Source organism: Dysidea avara, chromosome 10 (genome assembly GCF_963678975.1).
Source record: "Dysidea avara chromosome 10, odDysAvar1.4, whole genome shotgun sequence".
In the NCBI taxonomy this organism is placed as follows: Eukaryota; Metazoa; Porifera; class Demospongiae; order Dictyoceratida; family Dysideidae; genus Dysidea; species Dysidea avara.
In genome coordinates, this window is record NC_089281.1 from 14,252,847 (window position 1) to 14,274,162 (window position 21,316).

At 39.0% G+C, this 21,316-nt stretch overlaps 3 protein-coding genes across 4 annotated transcripts in view; 1 reads left to right on the forward strand and 2 right to left on the reverse strand.

Annotated features, from left to right (window-relative positions):
- Positions 1–8,585, reverse strand: part of LOC136269016 (acetyl-coenzyme A synthetase 2-like, mitochondrial) — a 10,437-nt gene extending 1,852 nt beyond the window's left edge. The window contains exons 1-10 of the mRNA XM_066064484.1: positions 8,248–8,585; positions 7,754–7,850; positions 7,496–7,695; positions 4,556–4,734; positions 3,718–3,870; positions 3,229–3,376; positions 2,826–2,963; positions 2,577–2,669; positions 2,420–2,532; positions 2,240–2,366 (exon numbers count right to left, since the gene is read on the reverse strand). Of these exons, the coding sequence (XP_065920556.1) occupies positions 2,240–2,366; positions 2,420–2,532; positions 2,577–2,669; positions 2,826–2,963; positions 3,229–3,376; positions 3,718–3,870; positions 4,556–4,734; positions 7,496–7,695; positions 7,754–7,850; positions 8,248–8,533 (1,534 nt within the window). The 5' untranslated portion in view covers positions 8,534–8,585. The remainder of the gene's footprint in view (positions 1–2,239; positions 2,367–2,419; positions 2,533–2,576; positions 2,670–2,825; positions 2,964–3,228; positions 3,377–3,717; positions 3,871–4,555; positions 4,735–7,495; positions 7,696–7,753; positions 7,851–8,247) is intronic.
- LOC136269019 (ubiquinone biosynthesis monooxygenase COQ6, mitochondrial-like) overlaps positions 1–14,895 on the forward strand; it is a 19,841-nt gene extending 4,946 nt beyond the window's left edge. Inside the window, exons 1-12 of one of the 2 annotated variants that reach the window (XM_066064486.1) lie at positions 8,528–8,691; positions 9,360–9,497; positions 9,545–9,603; positions 12,183–12,413; positions 12,475–12,582; positions 12,641–12,703; positions 13,197–13,304; positions 13,360–13,429; positions 13,548–13,677; positions 13,731–13,846; positions 14,358–14,524; positions 14,747–14,895. In XM_066064486.1, coding sequence (XP_065920558.1) covers positions 8,577–8,691; positions 9,360–9,497; positions 9,545–9,603; positions 12,183–12,413; positions 12,475–12,582; positions 12,641–12,703; positions 13,197–13,304; positions 13,360–13,429; positions 13,548–13,677; positions 13,731–13,846; positions 14,358–14,524; positions 14,747–14,782 — 1,341 coding nt within the window. In that variant the 5' untranslated portion in view covers positions 8,528–8,576 and the 3' untranslated portion in view covers positions 14,783–14,895. Of the gene's footprint in view, positions 1–8,527; positions 8,692–9,359; positions 9,498–9,544; positions 9,604–12,182; positions 12,414–12,474; positions 12,583–12,640; positions 12,704–13,196; positions 13,305–13,359; positions 13,430–13,547; positions 13,678–13,730; positions 13,847–14,357; positions 14,525–14,746 lie in introns of those variants that run through there. The other variant, XM_066064487.1, reaches the window with a different exon arrangement.
- On the reverse strand, positions 14,807–21,313 carry LOC136269017 (T-complex protein 1 subunit delta-like). The gene is made up of 14 exons (XM_066064485.1): positions 21,176–21,313; positions 21,049–21,101; positions 20,906–20,995; positions 20,750–20,858; positions 20,553–20,695; positions 20,128–20,249; positions 19,939–20,077; positions 19,748–19,887; positions 16,919–17,015; positions 16,628–16,735; positions 16,446–16,579; positions 15,609–15,843; positions 15,160–15,273; positions 14,807–14,932 (listed from the first exon to the last, which is right to left on the reverse strand). Exons 1-14 carry the CDS (start codon positions 21,261–21,263, stop codon positions 14,915–14,917), a joined length of 1,590 nt encoding a protein of 529 aa, XP_065920557.1. The 5' UTR covers positions 21,264–21,313; the 3' UTR covers positions 14,807–14,914.
- Positions 21,314–21,316: the final 3 nt, after the last annotated feature.

The following is a 21,316-nucleotide window of genomic DNA, read 5'->3' on the forward strand; positions in this document are numbered from 1 at the left end:
CTTCCCAAAACCCCAATGTAATGCTTTACAGGCTGGACCCAGAGGTGGTGGTACAGCTGTCCAAGAAGGGTAAAGACCCACATTTTGGAGCAGATAAGACTCTTTATAAGATCCAGGAACAGTTGCTCTAAGTCACAGGCCCTCTCACATGTTTTCGGCCTGATCTTATCTGACCAGATGCAAAACCATCAGTTGAACAGATGGTTCAGTTGCTCCAGAGGGCTTGGCGCAAGTGGGTAGCACCTTCCAATCAATAAACATTGAATGAAAGAAGATACCCTGGGGGAGGATTAATCCAAGAGTGAAATCTTTAGCAAAAGAGTCCTATGACAATAGGAAGGGCTGCTTCTTTGGTCCTAGCTTTCTAGACAAGTCGAAGCTGATAAGGCACTAGCCAAAGTAGTGAGTGAAGGGTCCAACCCATGAAAGAGACCCTGTGAGAATGACCCTAACGACCTCCATCATTTTTATTCCAAGGTGTCCAGCTCAGTACAGCAGCAAGGGGATACAATGCCGTTACAAGCCATACAACCCAAATTCAAAGGAGGCTTCCTATCAACACAAAAAGCAGGGACAGAACTGCAACCAGAAGAAATGGAAAGACCACAGCCCATTGTTTTCGGCCAAGCACCACAACCAGTCAATTCCACTCTACTAGCAGGGACAGTTTCCCGTTATTTAGACAACTGGAAACAAATAATGTCAGATCCCTGGATCCTACAGGTAGTCCAAGGCTACCACATTGAGTGGGCCAGGCCTCCCTTCCAGATATCTCCAACAGTTACCTCAGTACAGTCATGGGAGGGGACCCTACTAGTGGAGGAGGAAGTCTAGAGCCTTCTTCAGAAAGGAGCAGTGGTGATGGCAAGCCCAGTTGTGTTCCTGGTAGCAAAGAAGAATGGATCTTTCAGGCCTGTAGTGAACCTGAAGCCACTGAACTGTTTAACCCAGAAGTTACATTTCAAATGGAAGGGTGCGGAATGATTTACAGACAGAAGACTAGATGTGTATTTTGGACCTAAAGGATGAGTGGCAGTTGTCCAGGAGTACAGGAAGTACCTGTGATTCACTTGGGACAGGACAATGTACGAGTTCACCTGCCTCTCCTTGGGTTTTACAGTTCCCCCCACACTTTACCAAACTCCTCCGTCCAGTCATGCACACCTGTGGATGCAGGGAATGCAGTCAATTATTTACCCGGACAGCATTTTGATAACGCATCAGTCCAAAAGGTCTGCTATCTCAGGTGGAATTGACAACACAACTCCTGGGTTTACTATCAACACAGAGAAGTCACATCTGACCCCATCCCAGGAGATCTGGTTCTTGGGATTATCAGGCAAATGAAGCTCTACTTCCCCAAGGAGAAAGTACAGGATATTGTACAGAGGGCTGTCGAGAGGCTCTGATACAGGGAAGGTTGTCAATCTGGAAATTGTCACAGCTGCTGGACAAGTTAAATGTGGCATCCTGTTGGCTCAGTTCGCTATTGTCAGTTTGCAGGATGGAGCAGTGGCACTAACACAGCATATGAATCAGGCTGGAAACGGTGGAATAGCTGGTGCGAAAGAAGGAAGATTAATCCCGTTTCAACCATTTCTAGATTTTATTACATCCATTTTTGAGGAGAGATTACAGTATCACACCATTAACATGATTCAGTCAGCAGCTTCATCCACTCACCAACCTCTAGATGGCGCAGCTGTTGAGAGGGGTGTATAACTCTAGACCCCCACTGCCTTGTTGCAGCTCTTATGGCATAAGTTGGGGGCTTTGAAGTCTACCAGTGTTACATGAAGCAAATCTCAAGAAAAATAATTAACAATTTTTTAGAGCTAGAACTTGCTGTATTTAAAGGAAATACCAGTGTTATATTTGCTCATCTTAATCATGATTTAACTTCAGGCCCTTTGGGCCTTTGTCAAATTGTCAATTGACTTTATCTGTGGAAGCCACATATCACATACACAAACAAAACAAAGCCTTCGGCTGCCGGTGCTAAGAGTCAGCGGAGGTGAAGACAGGACTAGAGGAAAGGTCAATAAGATAGAGGCAGTTGGCATCTACTCTCCCACTTTCCCTATCTATAGCTGGGGAGATTGGAGTGATACGTTTTTTGCTCAAGGAAACAATGATGGAGTACTCTAAATACTTGGCACACAGCAACAGACACATACAAATAACACAGAGATAGAACAGACAGACATGCATTCATAGACATACACACATACAGACAGACCTGGGTATGGTCTATAATAAGTATCGAGAAATCTCTCGTGATCTCCATATATGGTCCTGGCCATACCGGGGGTTGGTTTCTTAATACACAAGCGACCAGACACATTATTTCCTTCCAGCAGTTCATTCTAGTCACATAGAACACATCACACACACTCACATCACACCCCCTACTGTTTACCTGGTCATTGTACAACACGGGCTCCACTCCTAGGAATGGAGTCATGGGAAATCCTGGCTTTGAGCGGGTATGGCCAGACGATGGTCGAGGTGTGATCATTATTCCTCCAGTTTCTATGGAAACTTGTAATATAAAGCTGTGTTGCCCTGGTGCTCACCTGTCTGCCACCATGTATCCACTACAGTACACCTACCACCTCCAACCACATTATGGTACCACTCCCATGCCCCTGTGTTGAGTGGCTCCCCAACTGTAGTGATATAATGGACAATATGGGATCAGCTAAACACTGTACAGCCAAAACTATTTAGAGGTGTTCTTTTGAATAAAGATGAAAATAAATTCTAATTTTTGCCTACTGATGTATGTAAAGGAGATGAAGCTCACATCAACACAATGGCCTTACCACATCCCAGTGTTGTCAAAGTGTCCCTATTATACTTGTGTACATAATGGTCCCCACACTTTAGTAGTAATCTAATAGCAGTTGGTGCTGTGTAGAACTGTTTGATCTTGAGACGTTCAACCATCTCCCAATAACGTCCTGTAACAGCAATTTAGCCCATCACAATTCCCATACCACACTAGTATGTTTGTCTTCACCCAAGCCCTCCATGAAGGTAAGCAACATTACAGAAATGAGCAACCGTCTAATGTAGCAATTGCTCCCTCATGTCAAAACATCTTCATGCCTAAATAGACCCGATACTAAATGTTTATAATGCTTTGTCAAGTGGCCTAAAGTAGTCAGTTATTAAGGAAAAGAGAAAACTCAAGTAAAGGCAATAGTGTATATAGTCACAGCTCACCAGGGTCAGGATAGGTAGGTACACTTTCAAACAAGGTGGTTGTGGCACCGTTGCTAAGGGGACCATAGACAACAGATGAGTGTCCATTGATCCAGCCAATATCAGAAACACAAGCAAAAACATCACCATGGTGATAGTCAAATACCAGCTACATGATAACAAACACCATTAACAAGATGTGACTAATTATTGATGCCTAAACTCTCTAATAGAACAGTCACTAAATATCTATGTAGTATAATATGCAAGTACAAGACCTCGTTATCTTGCGAACACTATTATACTTCAAGGCAAAAATATTTGCTGATTTTCACTAAGAATTTAAGTACTGTATCATACATACAAAAATTCCCAAACCTTGAAAAATTCAGTCCCTCAAAAATCTCTGGTTATGCAAAAAAACTGGGACTAACATTAAATCCTTAATGTGGACATTTATATTGGACAGCAGCTGACTGTTCTATTAGGGTGTTTCTCTACTACACTCACTTGATGTGTCAGGCCAGCATAGAGGATGTAGCCAGCCTGAGTGTGCAGTAATCCCTTGGGTTTTCCTGTACTGCCTGAAGTGTAGAGCATGAACAGGGGATCCTCACTGTCCAGAACTTCTGCTGGACATTCTGTTGATTGCTGCTCCATCGCCTAATAAGGTAAAGTTGCTAAGTAAGACACATTGCTAGCTACAAACATCACATAAAACAGCATTTTTGATTGTGTCATAACCTTATTGTAATCATTAAAGCTTAAAATCTTCTCCTAAATGTTTGGGTAAACATCAGAGTTTCATTTAGGGACTGAAGGCGGGAACCCCCCTTAACAAATTTTCCCCACCCCTCTTAAATTTTAAGCAATAGTTTAGATGAAAATGCCTCAGGATACATTAGTAGCAATCTACGAGAGTCCAAAATACTGGAGCAGTACAGTGTATGTCACATTCTGAGGTACTTAAGAATGCACCAAACTAATTTTCCTGGAGCAGCATGCTATTCTCAAATACCTCAGAATGCACCAGAAGAGTTTAAAAAATACAAAAATTTCTGGAGCAGCATGTCACATTTTCAAGTACCTGAGAATGCATGAGCCTAAAATGCCAAGATTTTCTGGAGTGGTATGTCATTCTCAGGTACTGTATCTGACAGTAGTAATCTGACAGTCTAGCCCTAGATGCTGTACACATAAAAGTAAGCACAGAGATGCTTACACTACTGCCCCCCTTATTCTGATAAAACAGTGTTTTACCTAGATGAAGGCATTAATATTGTCAGCAGCACACAATGCAGTCACTTTACAAAGCCTAGACATCACAAAGATACATATTTACGCTCACTTCTTCCAATTTTACATCCCGTCCATCTTTCCATGGCACACTAGCCCCAGTCCTACTCATTACAAACACATTCTCAACACAGTCACAGTCAACTACTGCAGTGTCCACCGTCCTCTTTAGTTCAATCACTTTACCACCTCTAACACCTTGATCAGCTGTCACCACCACCTTACAACTAGCTGGAATAATATATATCATGATCATTATAGTTATTATACTACCAGTGCAATTAAACTAAAATGAAGTGATAAAAGGTAGTGAACAAGATATATGAATTATGGTAGCTACTACAACATAGCTTACATCATAGCTATGTGGATTCAATGCTAAAGTAGGGATTTTCCCACATAGCTATGTTGTAATAGGTACCATCATTTTATTTCACTACTTTTTATCACTGGAACCTTATTAAAAATCAAATTTTGCTAATCTATAGCAAGCAGACTTGTCAGTCGGTGAGGGCAGGCAGGTAGACCAAAAAACAAGTTCACCAATTTTTAATAATTCAATGTTCGGCTTTCTGTAAGCTTTTTTCAGTGGATTTGATGCTAGGTGCACTAAGACTTGTCATGTATGATATTTCTGTGGTGGTTTTTAACAGCATTTTGGCATACACTTAGGAGAGAACCCTACCACTATTGCACTGTTTGATATCAAGATCTACATGTTCCAATATAAGGTCACTGTGTAATCTGTTAGCAAAAAGAAGGTTTGAAATCAATATCCTATTAGTTTAAAGGCTGGATGTAGTATTAGACCAGTACAAAGCCTGCAGCTGCAACATGATGGCCCATTAAAAAGCTACTAATTTATTAATTTAAAAAATAATGAAGTAGAGATCCAAGCGATAGAAGTAGTGAAGACGAATGATGGTATTACAGAATAACTTGGTGGGAAAATCCCTACATTGGCATGATTGGATTTTCCCACCGAGCTATGCTGTAACACCATCATTTATCTCTTGTTTCACTACTTTTATCACTAGGATCCCTATTATATTAGTTTTATAGTTTCTGGACCAATACAATATACATGCTATAAAAAGTAAGGAAACAAGCTTACTGCTGAAATGAGAATGATCCATGTGACAAAAAGTAAGGAAACAAGTTAAACAAGATTAGATAACTACTTGATAAAATGATTCGCATTATAATGCCTACTTTTGGCTACCATCTTGAAATGAGTCTAGCTATATCAAATTAGCCAAAAGTAGGGATTAAAACATTTTAGCAAGTAGTTATCTAATCTTGTTTGACTTGTTTCCTTACTTTTTGTCACATGGATCATTCTCATTTCAGCTGTAAGCTTGTTTCCTTACTTTTTATAGCATGTGTATTGTATTGATCCCTACTTTCTTTTAAGTATTTTAATTTTTTTAATAACTAGTTTGTTAACTTTTTATGTCTAGCTAGCTAGCTAGCTATATTGTACACAATTACATCCTTTCACTGAATTTTAACACTAGAATAGAGTTCATGGCCTCCTAATTCTTCTTGATATTTTGCAGGGCTGGTCAGGCAAAGTAATGGCTAGAGTCAGGTTACCACTAAATAAGGTTACTACTAAAGCTGTATGAAAACTAAACATGCATGCTTTTTAGGGATCTGGTCTGAGACAAAATTCAAATCATAGCCACTCTGAGATTACATCTGAGAGTGTTTCAAGACAGAAATCAGCAGTTTATTTGATGACTGTTCTATTAGAGTATTTTGATTGCCTGTCTGTTCTATTAGAGTATATCGATCTGTACTTTTTAATCAGCAAAACCTGCTATGGCTACTGCCATAGTGGCTATATAGTGCCTTGTTTTTCCTTCTTTTTTTCTCAGCTGTATTCTCTTTGTTTTCTACATAGCTAGTACTTTTGGTTGTAGCTTTTTCTTCATTCCATTCAAAGGTACGATTACCTCGCCAAAAACTAAACTGGTAAGACCATAAAGCAACTAGAGATAGCAACTCCTTGACTACTACGCCTGTTCATACTTGTCTTACGAGGGCACCTTCATTAAAATCATGTACAATAATCATGTGTTAAGGCAGTAACACACACCACAACTATCAATTATCTTTCGGGAAGAAGGAAGGCCAATGAATGATGAACGCGAACAGCATGGTATAGTGGACAAAACATAATTGAAACAACAGATTTGTGAATCTGGCTGTCTGAAATTTCTGGAGCCATACACCTAGCGCTACTGGGTCTCATGGCAGGCAGACAGGCACAGGCAGGCAGGTGAAATGCTGAAATTTTAAAAATTCACTGTACATCGATACAGTTGACTTTTCACTTCGTTTAACCAAGGTACAGCATCATTACAGCTGTACTAATGCATTTCAGGTGGTTTCTTCTGGAAAAATGTATTGCAATGCTGTTTTTTTTAAGTGCGAAAATTTATGAAACCGTATGATTTCTTACTAATCCCTACTTATTAAGTACTACCGTACTTAATGATACACATGTGACTGTTTTATTAGGGTGACTGCTGTATTAGAGTATCTTGAGTCAGCCTTTTTCCTATATATATATATATACAGTGATCCCTCGATTATCCGAACTCGTTGGGCCCTTGATGTGTCCAGATAATCGAAAAGTTCGGATAATCAAAGCCCATTGATTTATATACAGAGCCTTGCTCAATTACTCTAATAGAACGCACACCTTATATAAAATACTCTAATAGAGCAGTCACCCCTACAGTTCGGATAACCGAAAGTTCGATTAATCAATGGCCAGATAATCGAGGGACCACTGTATATATATACCAGCAGGCCATAGCTGCAATTAGATACTCTCTCCCACTATGAACCCCTAGTCAAGGTTTTGGCAAAAAGTTCACTGAAATTATTGGATTTTAGGTGAAAATTTGCTCAATTACCAAATCTTCCTGTAATATCATTTCTTAAACACCTGCACACACACTTAATCACAAACATCACATACCATCTAGTATTCTGCTCTTCAAGGCTTCAGCACTAAATCCAGCAAACACTACACTGTGGACAGCTCCAATACGAGCACATGCCAGCATGGTTGCTACTAGTAATGGTGACACTGGCATGTACACAGCAACACGGTCACCCTTGACAATGCCATACTGCTTGAAAGTGTTAGCAATCTGACAAGTCATCTCCTTTAGCTCCCTATCCAAATACAAGACAAATATATACCCCAAGTTAATAAGTCTTCCCTCCCCCTTACCTGTAGCTAACACGCTGGTGTTGGTTTGGCTCGTCTTTTTCCCAAATAAGGGCGGTCCTGTCTGGAGTTACCTCAACATGACGGTCAATACAATTATCTGCAATACAATATCACATTATACTATCACTGTTTAAACATTTTGCCAGGTGAAATTTAAAATCTCAACACAATTGAGGCAAAATACATTATTTATTCAATGAACTGGTGTTGGTTTGGCTCGTCTTTTTCCCAAATAAGGGTGGTCCTGTCTGGAGTTACCTCAACATGACAGTCGATACAAATATCTACAATACAATATCACATTATACTATCACTGTTTATAACATTTTGTCAGGTGAAATTTAAAATCTCAACACAATTGAGGCAAAATATATTATTTATTCAATGAACTTGCTGTGTTACAGTACACCCACTATATGAAAATTGGAAATACCGGACTCAATGGCAAAACCTCTACCTATAAAGTGGTACAAGGGCAGGGCTAGACAGCATACCTGAGACATTCAACTTCCCCCCCAGGAACCAACTGATCTTTCCCTTGTGCATGTCACAGTCCATGACAGTGTCAAATTCCTTCGACCAGCGAAGCCTATGCTTAGCTAGGTCACCCCAGAATCGCTCGGGATTGTTGAGGCTCTCCTCGTACAAAGCATCATGGTTAGGATCCACGTGTTTGGGCTGGAGAGGGTACAGCGGGCTGGAGAAACTCCTACTACATAGGACACGTGTCTGGCTACTCAACACACGTGTACAGCAAGAGGTGATCAGGCGATGCACCATTGTGCTGATGCAAACCCACAATCGATACTAACGGCCTAGTGCAATGTTGAGAGCAGCAGCTCGTCGCTTATTTAGCTCGTCCAGCCAACAAAGCAACTGTTATGACATAGTGATAGTTGGAAGTGGCATGGTAGGGGCTGCTCTGTCGTATGCACTAGGTAAGTGGAGTAACCATAGTGATGTGTCTTGTTTCCTTTTGTGTGTGGGTGGGAAAAAAAGTAGTCTGGGGACGACTAGATGTGACATGCCATATATTTTATGTGGCAACAGCAAGTGTTACAGCACAGTAAGTGTTACAAATTTATTCAGAGGCCACTCAGCATCAACAGGCCACATCCAAGTTGCTTGTATCAACCATCATTGAGGTTACAATACTGTCATTATTTGCAACCTCATTATGCACTCTCAAGTAGTGGAACATTTTCTGTTGCAATTTATGGGATATAGTACTAATTACTAATTCAATCCATTGAACTGAAAAGCTCAGAAAGCTAAATTGGAACATTTCTTTGAGGTTTCTCAACACCAGAATTCACAACCACAACACACAACCACAACAGATCCCTTGCTATTTCTGTAATTTGGAGTGAGAGATACTCACCAGGCCCTCATGACTGCACAATGGGAAGGGCAACACCACTTACTCAAGACTAGTAAAGTTGTGCACTTGTCATTTTCACGTATGGTAGGTGTTATGCCTGGGACTAAAAACAGTAGAAGCTCCCTATAGTGGACAGACTGAACACTTTAGCCAGGGTGTGTATTGTGTGAGGGTTACCCTTATTTTAATAAGTTTCAGATTATTAATGAGCTCATACACATGCAGGTCAGGAGCCAGTCTTAGCTGATAAACATATCCTAGTGCTAGAAGCTAGTGTTAAGCCACCCCAGAAGTTATCAAGAGAGGACCCATATGGTATAAGAGTGGTCAATGTTAACATGGGGTCTGTGGAACTGTTGAAGAGTAAGTACTACGTGTTACCATGTCAACTAGATTATTTGGTAGTACAGGACTTGGTGTATGGAGTGACATTACAGCAGTACGAGCTAGAGAATTTGATCACATGCACGTGAGTCAATTATAAGTGAGAGGTTGTATGAGGTGTTGATGCATGTACTATTTAAATTTTTATACCAAATCTACAAAAAAAAATACGTAGCAGTTTTGGCACTCTGTGTATTTAATTTTTCATGCATCCTTGAAAGATTTTCACTAATCTCTAACCTCAAAAAGGTTCTTGCCATAGAGCATCTTCCACATATGTACTTGTCAGGTAGAGGTTATAGTGCCTATTCCATTTTGGAATAGGCACTTATTCCTAGATGATAGGTACTGTGACAGAAAATAGCTGTGCATATGAGTTTACTTCAATTGTAAACTAGGTGGTGTATATACACGTTTAATGAATATAAAGACCAGTATTAAAAATGTTTAATTATTTTCTCCCAAAAGTGAGTACTGTAATTTATGGGGTGCCGTTTGTACCAAAATTGTACAAAAATGCCTTATTTATAAACTATAACCATACTTTATAAATCAATGCACTACTTTATAAATCATGAACATATACTTTATAAATCATATGCATGATTTATAAACCATATACTTGATTTATAAACCATATACCTGATTTATAAATCATTGACATACTTTATAAACTATAACATTGATTTATATAAATTATACATGTGATTTGTAAACTATAACACTTATTTGTAAAGTATAAACACTGATTTATAAATTATAATATTAATTTATATATCAATATACTACTTTATAAATCATGTGTATAGTTTATAAATCATGTGTATAGTTTATAAATCATACACATGATTTATAAATCAATAACATACTTTATGAACCATACATGCATAATTTATAAATCATCATCATGATTTATAAATTGCACATGTCAGATTAATAAATCATAAGTATATTTTACAAACCATCATCACGAGTGGCTTAGTTTGGTTATTGTTGTATTTTATAAATCATTGTCGTGCTTTATAAATTTAACACATACTTTACAAATCACATGTACAATTTACTTTTGTAAACTAATACTATGATATATAAATCAATAGTGTAATTTAGTAGCCATAATTATGTTGTTGTTTAGTATCGATAGTTAGAATTCATATCAATATTGCTTAGATGTGCATCAAATGGAAAGCATTTGTGGCATGTGATCCAGCACAGGATTCAGCAAACTTAGTACAAGCTTTGGCAGCTGTTGTGAACACTTGCACTAATGAGAGCAACCCAGCAAAGTGGAGTATCACCATTACCAATGCCCCTGTCATCGTCATGGGTAACTCCCCTGCCAGTAATTCCACTAATTATGCCACTCTTGCTTGCTGGCTACTCTTACACGGTGTAGGATTTGGGCTCAAACCAGTCAGTGACAACAGTGGCATAATTGGTGACAACAGTGGCATAGTTGGTGGGACCACTGGTAGGGGCATTGGTAATGGTGATATACTCCACTTTGCCGGGTTGCTCTCATTAGTGCAAGTGCTCACAACAGCTGCCAAAGCTTGTACTAAGTGTGCTGAATCCTGTGCTGGATCACATGCCACAAATGCCTTCCATTTGATGCACATCTAAGCAATATTGATATGAATTCTAACTATCGATACTAAACAACAACATATGGCTACTAAATTACACTATTGATTTATATATCATAGTATTAGTTTACAAAAGTAAATTGTACATGTGATTTGTAAAGTATGTGTTAAATTTATAAAGCACGACAGTGATTTATAAAATACAACAATGACCAAACTAAGTCACTCGTGATGATGGTTTGTAAAATATGCTTATGATTTATTAATCTGACATGTGCAATTTATAAATCATAATGATGATTTATAAATTATGCATGTATGGTTCATAAAGTATGTTATTGATTTATAAATCATGTGTATGATTTATAAACTATACACATGATTTATAAACTATACACATGATTTATAAAGTAGTATATTGATATATAAATTAATATTATAATTTATAAATCAGTGTTTATACTTTACAAATAAGTGTTATAGTTTACAAATCACATGTATAATTTATATAAATCAATGTTATAGTTTATAAAGTATGTCAATGATTTATAAATCAGGTATATGGTTTATAAATCAAGTATATGGTTTATAAATCATGCATATGATTTATAAAGTATATGTTCATGATTTATAAAGTAGTGCATTGATTTATAAAGTATGGTTATAGTTTATAAATAAGGCATTTTTGTACAATTTTGGTACAAACGGCACCCCATAGTAATTCACTTCATTTTTTTGTGCAATCTGAAAGCTAGCCAATAGCTACAGTATTTAGCTAAGGGTAGTAAGCACCAGTCATAAATGTTTGGAAACTTTCTTTAGCTAGTTTAATATGCAAAAAAAAATTTTGTGTAACATATTTGCATACAGAAACTACTTTACAGCAAAAACAAAAGTGAATTACAGTAAAACATTGTTTATGTACCTTTTGAGTATGTGAAATATTGCGACCAATTACACAGTAATAGTCTCGTCAACACATACTGTATTTTTCTTTTGTCATTTGGTCGGGAGTGACAAAGAAACAATACAGTCTGTGTTGACGAGATAAGGTATTGACTCAAGTCACATGTTTTAGATATGGGACAGTTGTGCCAATTCAGTTGTGTTATTTGACCCGACCCACCACTCCAGTATTGGATACATAGTGGAGAATGATCTGATCACTGATGTACTGTGTAACCGTGTGAATGAATGTGGTAATGTGGAAGTGCAGCGAGGTAGGAGGGTGGTTACACTAGACAAGTCATCAACATCATGGAGGGGAATCACCCTTGATAATGGGATGGAGATTAAGACTAAATTATTAGTGAGTAATGTGATGTCTCATGTGATCTGTCTCACATGACCCAATCACATGATCTGGTCAGGTTGGTGCAGATGGAGCACAGTCTAATATTCGACAACTAGCGGGAATGAATACCATTGGTTGGAAATATAATCAATCGGCTGTGGTGGCTAAACTGGATGTATCTTATGTGAGTGTAGTGATCATGTGATCCCATGTGATCCACTGTGTGTGTTTATGTGGTCCAGGCTGGTGATAACAGAACTGCCTGGCAAAGATTCCTACCAACCGGACCGATAGCTTTGTTGCCAGTGAGTGTAGTGTGCGTGTGTGTGTGCTACCCTTTAATGTGGATTTTGGGTCTGTCCAGCTGTATTACTGTGGACCTGGGGGAAGCAGTCTACCCAGCTGTATTAAGGGAACCTGGTGTTGATTGGGGAAGCAATCTTCCCAGCTGTATAAATGGGGACCTGGTGGGACGCAAATGCCAACTGTCCACTCTCACGTAAAAGCTGAGTAGCTCAGGTGGGACTCTGGGTACCCACACCCATTCACCTTTTAGACACGTCCTTCCCCAGGAAGATTTATCTGCACTGACTCAGCACCTGAGTAGTGTACAGGCCAGTTTATGAGTAGGTGACTGGCAGTACAACAAATAGTAAATGACAACAATAAATTCTGAATATGGACAATCGTACAGTACCTCTGAAATGGAAAACCTTTTATTGTGTATAGGACTGAAAGTATTGGTCTGTTATAAAGTGGTGCACTTCTTGATACTCACACCTATCACATCCAATACAGTTAACAGACAGTTCCAGTTCTCTTGTATGGTCCACTACTCCACAACATGCTAAACAGCTCATGTCATTGGATGGTGTCCACTTCATTACAGCAGTTAATGCTGCTCTGGTGAGTTAACAATGTTGTGTGCCGTGGTTATTTCACCAGGTTCTTATCATCCTAGTGTGACTATTATCCCAGGAGTCAGTGGGTAGACCTGCTCACGTCTTCTCTCTTCAACCAGATATTATCAGGTACCTCAATTAGTGGCCACCTGTTTAAATAAGACCACTTTATTGTAGTAACCAGATCCCAAACATAGCTAGGTGTAATCATGCGGATCCACCTGTTGGTTGCTCTATCACTATGCAGGTACTCCACTGGTTAATGATGAACAACAGCCCCCACACATTTCAGGGGTCACTTCAGGTAGTATAGGCTCCTATCCACTAGCATTACACCACAGTGTGCGATATGTACAGGATAGGATTGTGTTGGTCGGGTAAGTTTGTAGTGGTGTCACCCCTCTTGATTGGTTATTTTTTCTTGCTCCAGTGATGCTGCCCACACTATTCACCCACTGGCTGGCCTGGGTGTTAACTTGGGGTTTGGTGATGTGTCAACTTTGACTGATCTGTTGAGGGGTGCCGCCTCCATGGGAAGTGATGTTGGTGAGTAATAGAACACGCACCTTGTTTGTGGAGTGAAATACTCTAATAGAACATACATCTTGTTCTGGGGTATTGCAACTCTGATAGAACACACATTAATAGGATGATTAACATTTTACTAACTAAAGGTTACATGAACCAACCAGTCACTTTTGCAGACAGGGCTTGCAAGTTGTAACAAATGTGTAGAAATCAGTTGTTGATACATGCCATTGCCTTTTTGACTATCTCTGGGACAAAATTTGTGATCACCCGTACACTGAACCAGACTGGATCATGTCTAAATTCAACGGTTGTGACATCACATTCAGTCACCAACTATTCACCTAAACATGTATTTTAATATTGTATGCTGTGGTTTCTCTATATAATAAATCTAAAATTTAATTCCTCACAGATGTTGTTGCATTACCGGTACCAGGTATAATTGATGGCATAGACCTCTAGACAGTCATTACTGTTGGGTCAAATCTTACAATGTAATATGCTTAGCTCTGTTGTTCCCCAATAGGTCACCGGTCTCACCTGCTACAGTATGAGAGTATTAGACAGCGTCACAATGTCCCCATCATGGCCTTTGTGGACATCACAAAACGTATCTACTCCACTTCATCCACCATACCTGTGATCGTGAGAGCTAGCATTGCTCGACTAGTGAGCTCCGTCTACCCTATCAAGGTAGTTATAGTTTGTGATGTAGACTGTGTAGTGTGGTTAGTGTACCATCAGTATGGCAGTGAGGTAGGTATAACTATCAAAATTGTATTGGATGATAGCATTTTAGCTTGACAAAATATATTCACCAAATCTTCTGTTGTGTGTGTGTAATAAAATTCCACCATACCATCCTGAAAAACTAGTTTGGTATAACTAGTTAAACCTGTTTATTCATCACTATAGGGATTATTGACCAGTCAAGCAGAGAAGATTGTTTGAATGACATCACACCCACCACAACAATCAGGGAATGAAAAGTTTTAAATTTTCAAATAAAATAATAATGTATGATTGATGACATGTGTTGTTAATACAATGACCTCCTAACATTTCATCTTGATCCCTTGATCATCACCTTGCTGTAGTGACCTGTGGGATGACACATCAAGATCAGCGATTATAGAACTAGTATACCATGTATGGGCAGCTAATATTTGGAGGGATGAAATTTACAGAGCTCCATTTAATTACATATACTTTACTCAAATGGAATGGATGCTAGCAACAAAATATTGAACCATCATTTTTGAATTTGAAATGGTTTGGGATAATATATGAAATACCACAAGCACAGTGAACTACACACAGCCACTTACAATATCATCAATCTTCATGATACTACGTACAGTCTCTGTTGAAAGTCGTAGCATTGATGTTGACACTAGCAATGGTTGGACTACATTCTCTTCTAATATATTAGTGATGGTGCCCTGTGTGTAGTGAATACAACACTACATCAGACAATACACTTCTTAAAATTACCATATACGTGGTATTTTTCAAGGGATGTAATTTTTGCAAATACTCACTTCACAATTGTATTTTTTTATGAATGGAAGTGCTTGGAATGCTAATATTTTTGACCTTTTCACAATTAAAGTTATCACATTCACAAAATTTGTCCCTTGACAAAAAAACAACATATATATATGGTAACAAAGTAAATTGCAGTGGTGCACCAATTAGAGATTTTGTGATATTAGCACAATAATTTGCCAACCGAATGGTACATCAAATACTATTTGTGGACATTATTGGTTCTAACCTTTCTGACATTGATGCCAGCATTCTTCTCTCCTTCTGAGTGTCGCTTGCGTAACTCTGTTACCACGGCAATAGGATTTAGACCTGCATTCTCAGCCAAGGTGTATGGGATTACTTCAAAGGCTTCAGCATATGCCCTGACACAGTATGATTCCAAGCCAGTCAGTGTCTGAGCATATTCCATAAGTCTCAGTGACATTTCTATTTCAGGAGCACCACCACCTGATATGATAGCTCTGCAAACAACAGATGTTAGTCATATATGTGACTGGATTTTGGAAAATCAGTCTTAATGTCACAATTTAATTTACAACTGGAATATTTATGATTAAAATAAGGCATTACAAACATCTACTCAGCTTTACAGTGATTAGATCGGTAGTCAGTACCCTGAATTACAAGAAATTCTGTGAAATATTTTACTAGGTGCATAAGTGCTTTAGTGGTGACACATGTAAGTGTGGATTTCTATGTATTTCAAATGCGACATTAAGACTGATTTTCCAAAATAGGATCACATATAATACTATAGTAAGTGTTACACATTCTCTATTAAGACTTAGACATTGTTGAATACTGAATTTGGAGAACCTTTTAAGAGAAGTTCCACTGTAAATGCTGGGGTAAGCATGTCCTAGAGCACTCACATGCACTAGCTTAACTGGATACTCAGGACTCTGACAACTCAACTACTCGTAACACCAACACACTACCATGTTAATTAACACTTGGGAAGGGCAAGAGGTACGCTCACAAGTGTGTGTTGTGCGTGTGTGGTGGTGTATGTACAGGGTATGACACATGCACAGCATTATACATACACACACATAGCACACACCTTTTCTTCACAAGACACCTGATGACACATAGTGCATCATGAATTGACCTTCCTGCTTCTTCCAGCACCAGTTTATTAGAACCTCTTACAACAAGCGTGACAGAACGTCCCATTGTGTTTTGTGCTCCGGTCACCTAACCCCCACACACATGAACGCATGATCATACACACCAGTATCCTACCTTCACAACTTTGCCTGTCCCCATGGCAACCTCCTCTACGAGGTCAGCTTGTCCCAAGTGTTCAGGTAAGAAGTGGTCTAGACTAGCAATGGGTCGACAACCAATGGTCTGTGGCAGACAACACAGTTACTACAAGTTTGTTCATATTTATCTGAGCCCTGGCTTCCTTATTTTGCATAAGCCAGAACATTTATGCGCACAAAACCATTGGGAATGAACACATGCTTATCTCTTTGATAATACAGGTTTTCAAGGGCTTAGGTGAACACTACAGCCCAGTACTACTCATACCTTAGTGATGAACTCTATGTCTTCTCTCTCAATGTCCTTCACTACTAGAACTTTCATTTTAGCTAGGAAGTGAAGAGCCAGGTCGTTGACAGCATCTCTATGTAATGAAGTAATTTGTTAGGACAGTAGAAATAATTACAGTGAGACCTCCGTTATCCAAATACCTGTGAGCTAATTCAATCACAAAGTGTTCAGATAAATGAAGCCCTTCCATATATACAGCATGCATAACCCCCATTCAACCACTCTAATAGTACATACACATTTCAACAAAATATTCTAATAGAACAGTCACTAAAGATTTGGAGTCTGCCTTCACGAACTGTGTAAATTTTGGAGATTAAGTACCAAATGAAACTGCGTAGCAAGCAGTCTTGAAGAGGGACCAAGAACTAGCTAGCTTGATGAAAGCACTTAAGTGATCACTCTTTATATCAGAATGTTAGAATAAAAGTTAACTGTTATACTACACACACCACCACTGAGCCTTCTAGAAGGTTGGTCAGTGTAGAAAGAAGAAGATACTGAACGGTCTCCAATACTAAGGAACCTGTTTACTCAAAATTACTATTTACTAGGAACATTCCAAGACAGTTGTACTTACTAACTCAATATTTATTAGAGGTACATATTGAGATGTATGATAACGTTAATCAAAAGTGGTCACTATACATCCAAAAGTGAATAAAATTTTTGAAAAAAAGTAAGAAACAATTGCTATGTTGGCTGAACTAAGAATAATGCATTGATAGTTAGTCAACATAAGACCCTTTAACATTTGATCAGCTAAGGCATGGAGAGGAAATAGTGATACCAAGAACTAAGACATGCTCAGTTGCATGTTTGAGCGCTATGTTGCAGAAACCCACATGGTATGGAATGATATAGGCTGCGGAAAAGCTGAAAGTATAAGGGGGTAGGTACACATACTCATCATACACTACGGTAGTAGGGATGATGAAGGCTTGGAATTTCATGTACAAAAATATCACCAGCCTTACACTGTTACACAACAACCTGGGAGTATTGGTTAGACAAAATTAAACCCAAAAATGACCCCAAATCCTTCCAATATCGGAAATTTCTTAATTTTCTACTAACTAACTGATGCCTCCAGCCATGCATAACTCGATTATGGTTAAGGATTTCTGTTTGACATCATTTCAGCCTGACATGCCCTTTTGCCAACTGCAGCAGCTACAGTGCATGATGCATCATGGACTTGCGTCCTTCTAAGTGTATCCTGTTTCTTTCTTCACTACCACATAGGTGTTGATTTGCAGTAACACATCATGGCTCCAGTAGCTACAGGGTTATCACAAGAATCACCCGTAATTTCCTTGGTCGCTAGATTTAGTGCAGAGGCACTTCTCATACCATTCTTCCTGCATAACAGGTGGAACAAAGCTGACAAAGAAGCAGAATGGCCACTTCATTTTCAGGTCAGTGACAAGGTCCATGAACGAGAATAGGAGTGCATTCAGTAATATACTGGATTTATTGTAGAGTCACTTCTTGTTCTTTTCTTTATTTATAACACTGTATAATGTCACAGTGAAATAACCACTTTGCTTTTCAGTCGGGGCCTGTGCTTAATTGCACATGAAGTATCTGGCACCTTTCTTCCTTTGATGCAGTACATGCTAGTCTACCATACTGTAATTATGGTACAAAAAAGTAAATAAACTAGTATATATATATTATATAATCCCTTTGATCCCTGAGAAAATCCTAAAAAGCCCTTCCGGTTTGCTATATTGTTAGTTTTAACCTTGTATTGTCTATATTGCTCACCTTTGTTACAAGTTTCTTAGATAGAATCGATCCCCATTCATTGGCGAACCTCTTCGAAGACTGTCACCCTCGTCCAGAGACCTAAGCGTTGCCAGCAGCCTTGGAACTTTCTGCCATGACAATTTTACATAGTTGTACAAAAGCATCCGTAACTTCACAACGGATTGGGCTATTGACAAAAACTAGCCACGTGGCGAATCCGTTAAACTTTATTTCAAGTCCGTGCACTAAAGTACACAGAATATATGGGCGTCAATGTTTCAAAGAAGAATTATGTGCATTGATCATCTCGATATTGATGGCTTTTACTGCCTTCCCCTTTGCCCAATCGCTAGAACTTATATATCAATCGAAAACTTATTCATCAAGGATTCCATTAAATGTTATCCTATCTCTGTACATTGAAGTATGTGGATGTTACAGAGGTTGTTTTTTTAGAGCCACTATAGTGGCGTTTGGGGCCAAAGGAAAACCTTAAATTTTACATTTGAGTGGAGGCAATAGAAATAAAGTCTTGAAACAAGGCATACATCTACACTTACAGCTCATTCAATCCCTACTTCACTCATGCCTATATTATTGCCAGGCTGTATATGCTGCAGGTGTATACTTGTTTCGTGGCCTTTTATTTTTATCGTCCCTAATTTTTCTTCACACTTGTATCTGTGTGAATAATTCACAGAATTAATGATTTTGGAATTCACAGTCTTATATCTGGGGGAAATGACATCGGAACCCAAACTGCAATTCATGACAGACTTTAAGAGGCAAAGCTGTTGAAATGTGATATTGCTATATATCAAGGACCACCTGGAGAATGTTACACAGAAACTAGGTCGTAACATACGTAGTCACACTTAATTATGGCCTAGTATATTGTCAGGTTGGGTGGATATTGTGTATACAAATGGAAGATGTATATTTTGGGCTGACTGGTTAACTACCTTCAGAAACACATATACAATGAATGTAAATAAATCATTGCATAATACATGCTTGTAACAACATTGTTTAAACATCCCATCTGTAGCTCACCTCAGAATAGACTTCTGAATGAACAGCACATTACATCCGGCCTTCTTAATCTTCTTGCAGATATTTAGAATGTACTGTCGTTCTTCTCGCAGGATACGATCCATCTGAGAGTAGTCTGATACAATCACTTGGTTCTCCATCTATACCAGACAAGTTAACACCAACACTGATAAGGATACTACATTACTGACATCAGTTTTGGGTGGTGATATGCAGAACTGTATGAGACCAATTTTAGCCTTATCAACCCTCGTCACTCCCCCAGCTGCATGCGATGCTTTTAAATCCAACACCAGACCCTCAATTAGTTCTGTGTCTTCAACAGTGCCACTACACAAGTTGATGATGACATAACAGCAGATGGCAGGCTTACAGCTCACCCTAGTTTTGTGATGACTTTGATGTCTCTGAGGTCAACGTTAGTGGCTACTGCGGGATCAATGACTTTTAGGACAGCATCAACTGTCATTGGAGCCAATTGGTGAGAGTATTGTGACACAACCTAATACAAATAGCAAAGTACAAACATGAGTTTGTTGTACTACTCATATATGTTTACCTAAAATGTAGTCTTGCATCGCCAGACCCCAATCTCAACACAAGGCTTGTTGCTTAAAGACTTTATGGACCTTCAGAACAGATGCTGATCTCTAATAGCAATGTGTGGAGAAAGGTCTGGCTATGCATGACTGCTTAACATGGACACCTTCAATGTTAGAATAACTGTCAGCCACTGGTCATTTTTTAACATTAGAATGGTAAACTTTAATAGCTAAAAAATATCCCTGTGATTATTAGTACTGACCTTTGAATTGAGGGATGTGGTGGCACTTTTTAACAATGACTCTCTATCAGATAACTCTACAGCAGTTGCCATGCCATTCAACACTTCTATTGCTTTGTCAGCAGCTTTCTGGAAGGACTCAGATATTGTGGTGGGGTGGATACCTGAGTCAAACCAGTCACACACCATAGTATAAAGTCACACCAATCAAGGAGTACCTTTGTTTAGCAGTTTCTGAGTTGCCGTTAACAAACTACCAGCTACAACAACTACTGAAGTAGTACCATCACCAGCTTCAATGTCCTGAGCCTTAGACAGTTCCACCAACTACACAACTACTAGTAACATACAACTCCTGTGTGGTACTGACTCACCATCCTGGCGGCTGGGTGGAGCACCTGCATTTGTTTGAGAATCGTGGCACCATCATTAGTGATCGTGACGTCACCACCGGAGTTCTGGATCTGCAGCACCACGTGATGATACACGACATGTACTGATTCATAACTACACGTACCATTTTATCCATACCCCTAGGACCAAGACTGGTGCGAATGGCATCTGCAACGCCTAACAAAATATTTTGTGCAGGTGTAACAACAATCCCTTAGGTTTAAAACACACACGCTACTCTACACTGATACCTTTCGCCGCTGTGATATTACTGGCTCTAATCTCTACGGGCTTCTGTTTGTCTTGGAACACTTTCTTCCCTGATCTCTGATCCGCCATTTTTATTACAAGTAACACGTGCTAAATAACGTGCGTTATACACATGCGCAAAG

Bases quoted from the DNA above. Each gene is read 5' to 3' on its own strand.
- LOC136269017 (XM_066064485.1), bottom strand. From the start codon at position 21,263: ATGGCGGATCAGAGATCAGGGAAGAAAGTGTTCCAAGACAAACAGAAG. The intron at 20,859-20,905 runs GTGAGTCAGTAC...GTAGTTGTGTAG, and splicing joins TCCACCCAGCCGCCAGGATG to TTGGTGGAACTGTCTAAGGC. The intron at 16,736-16,918 runs GTATGAGTAGTA...TGTCTGCCACAG, and splicing joins ACATAGAGTTCATCACTAAG to ACCATTGGTTGTCGACCCAT.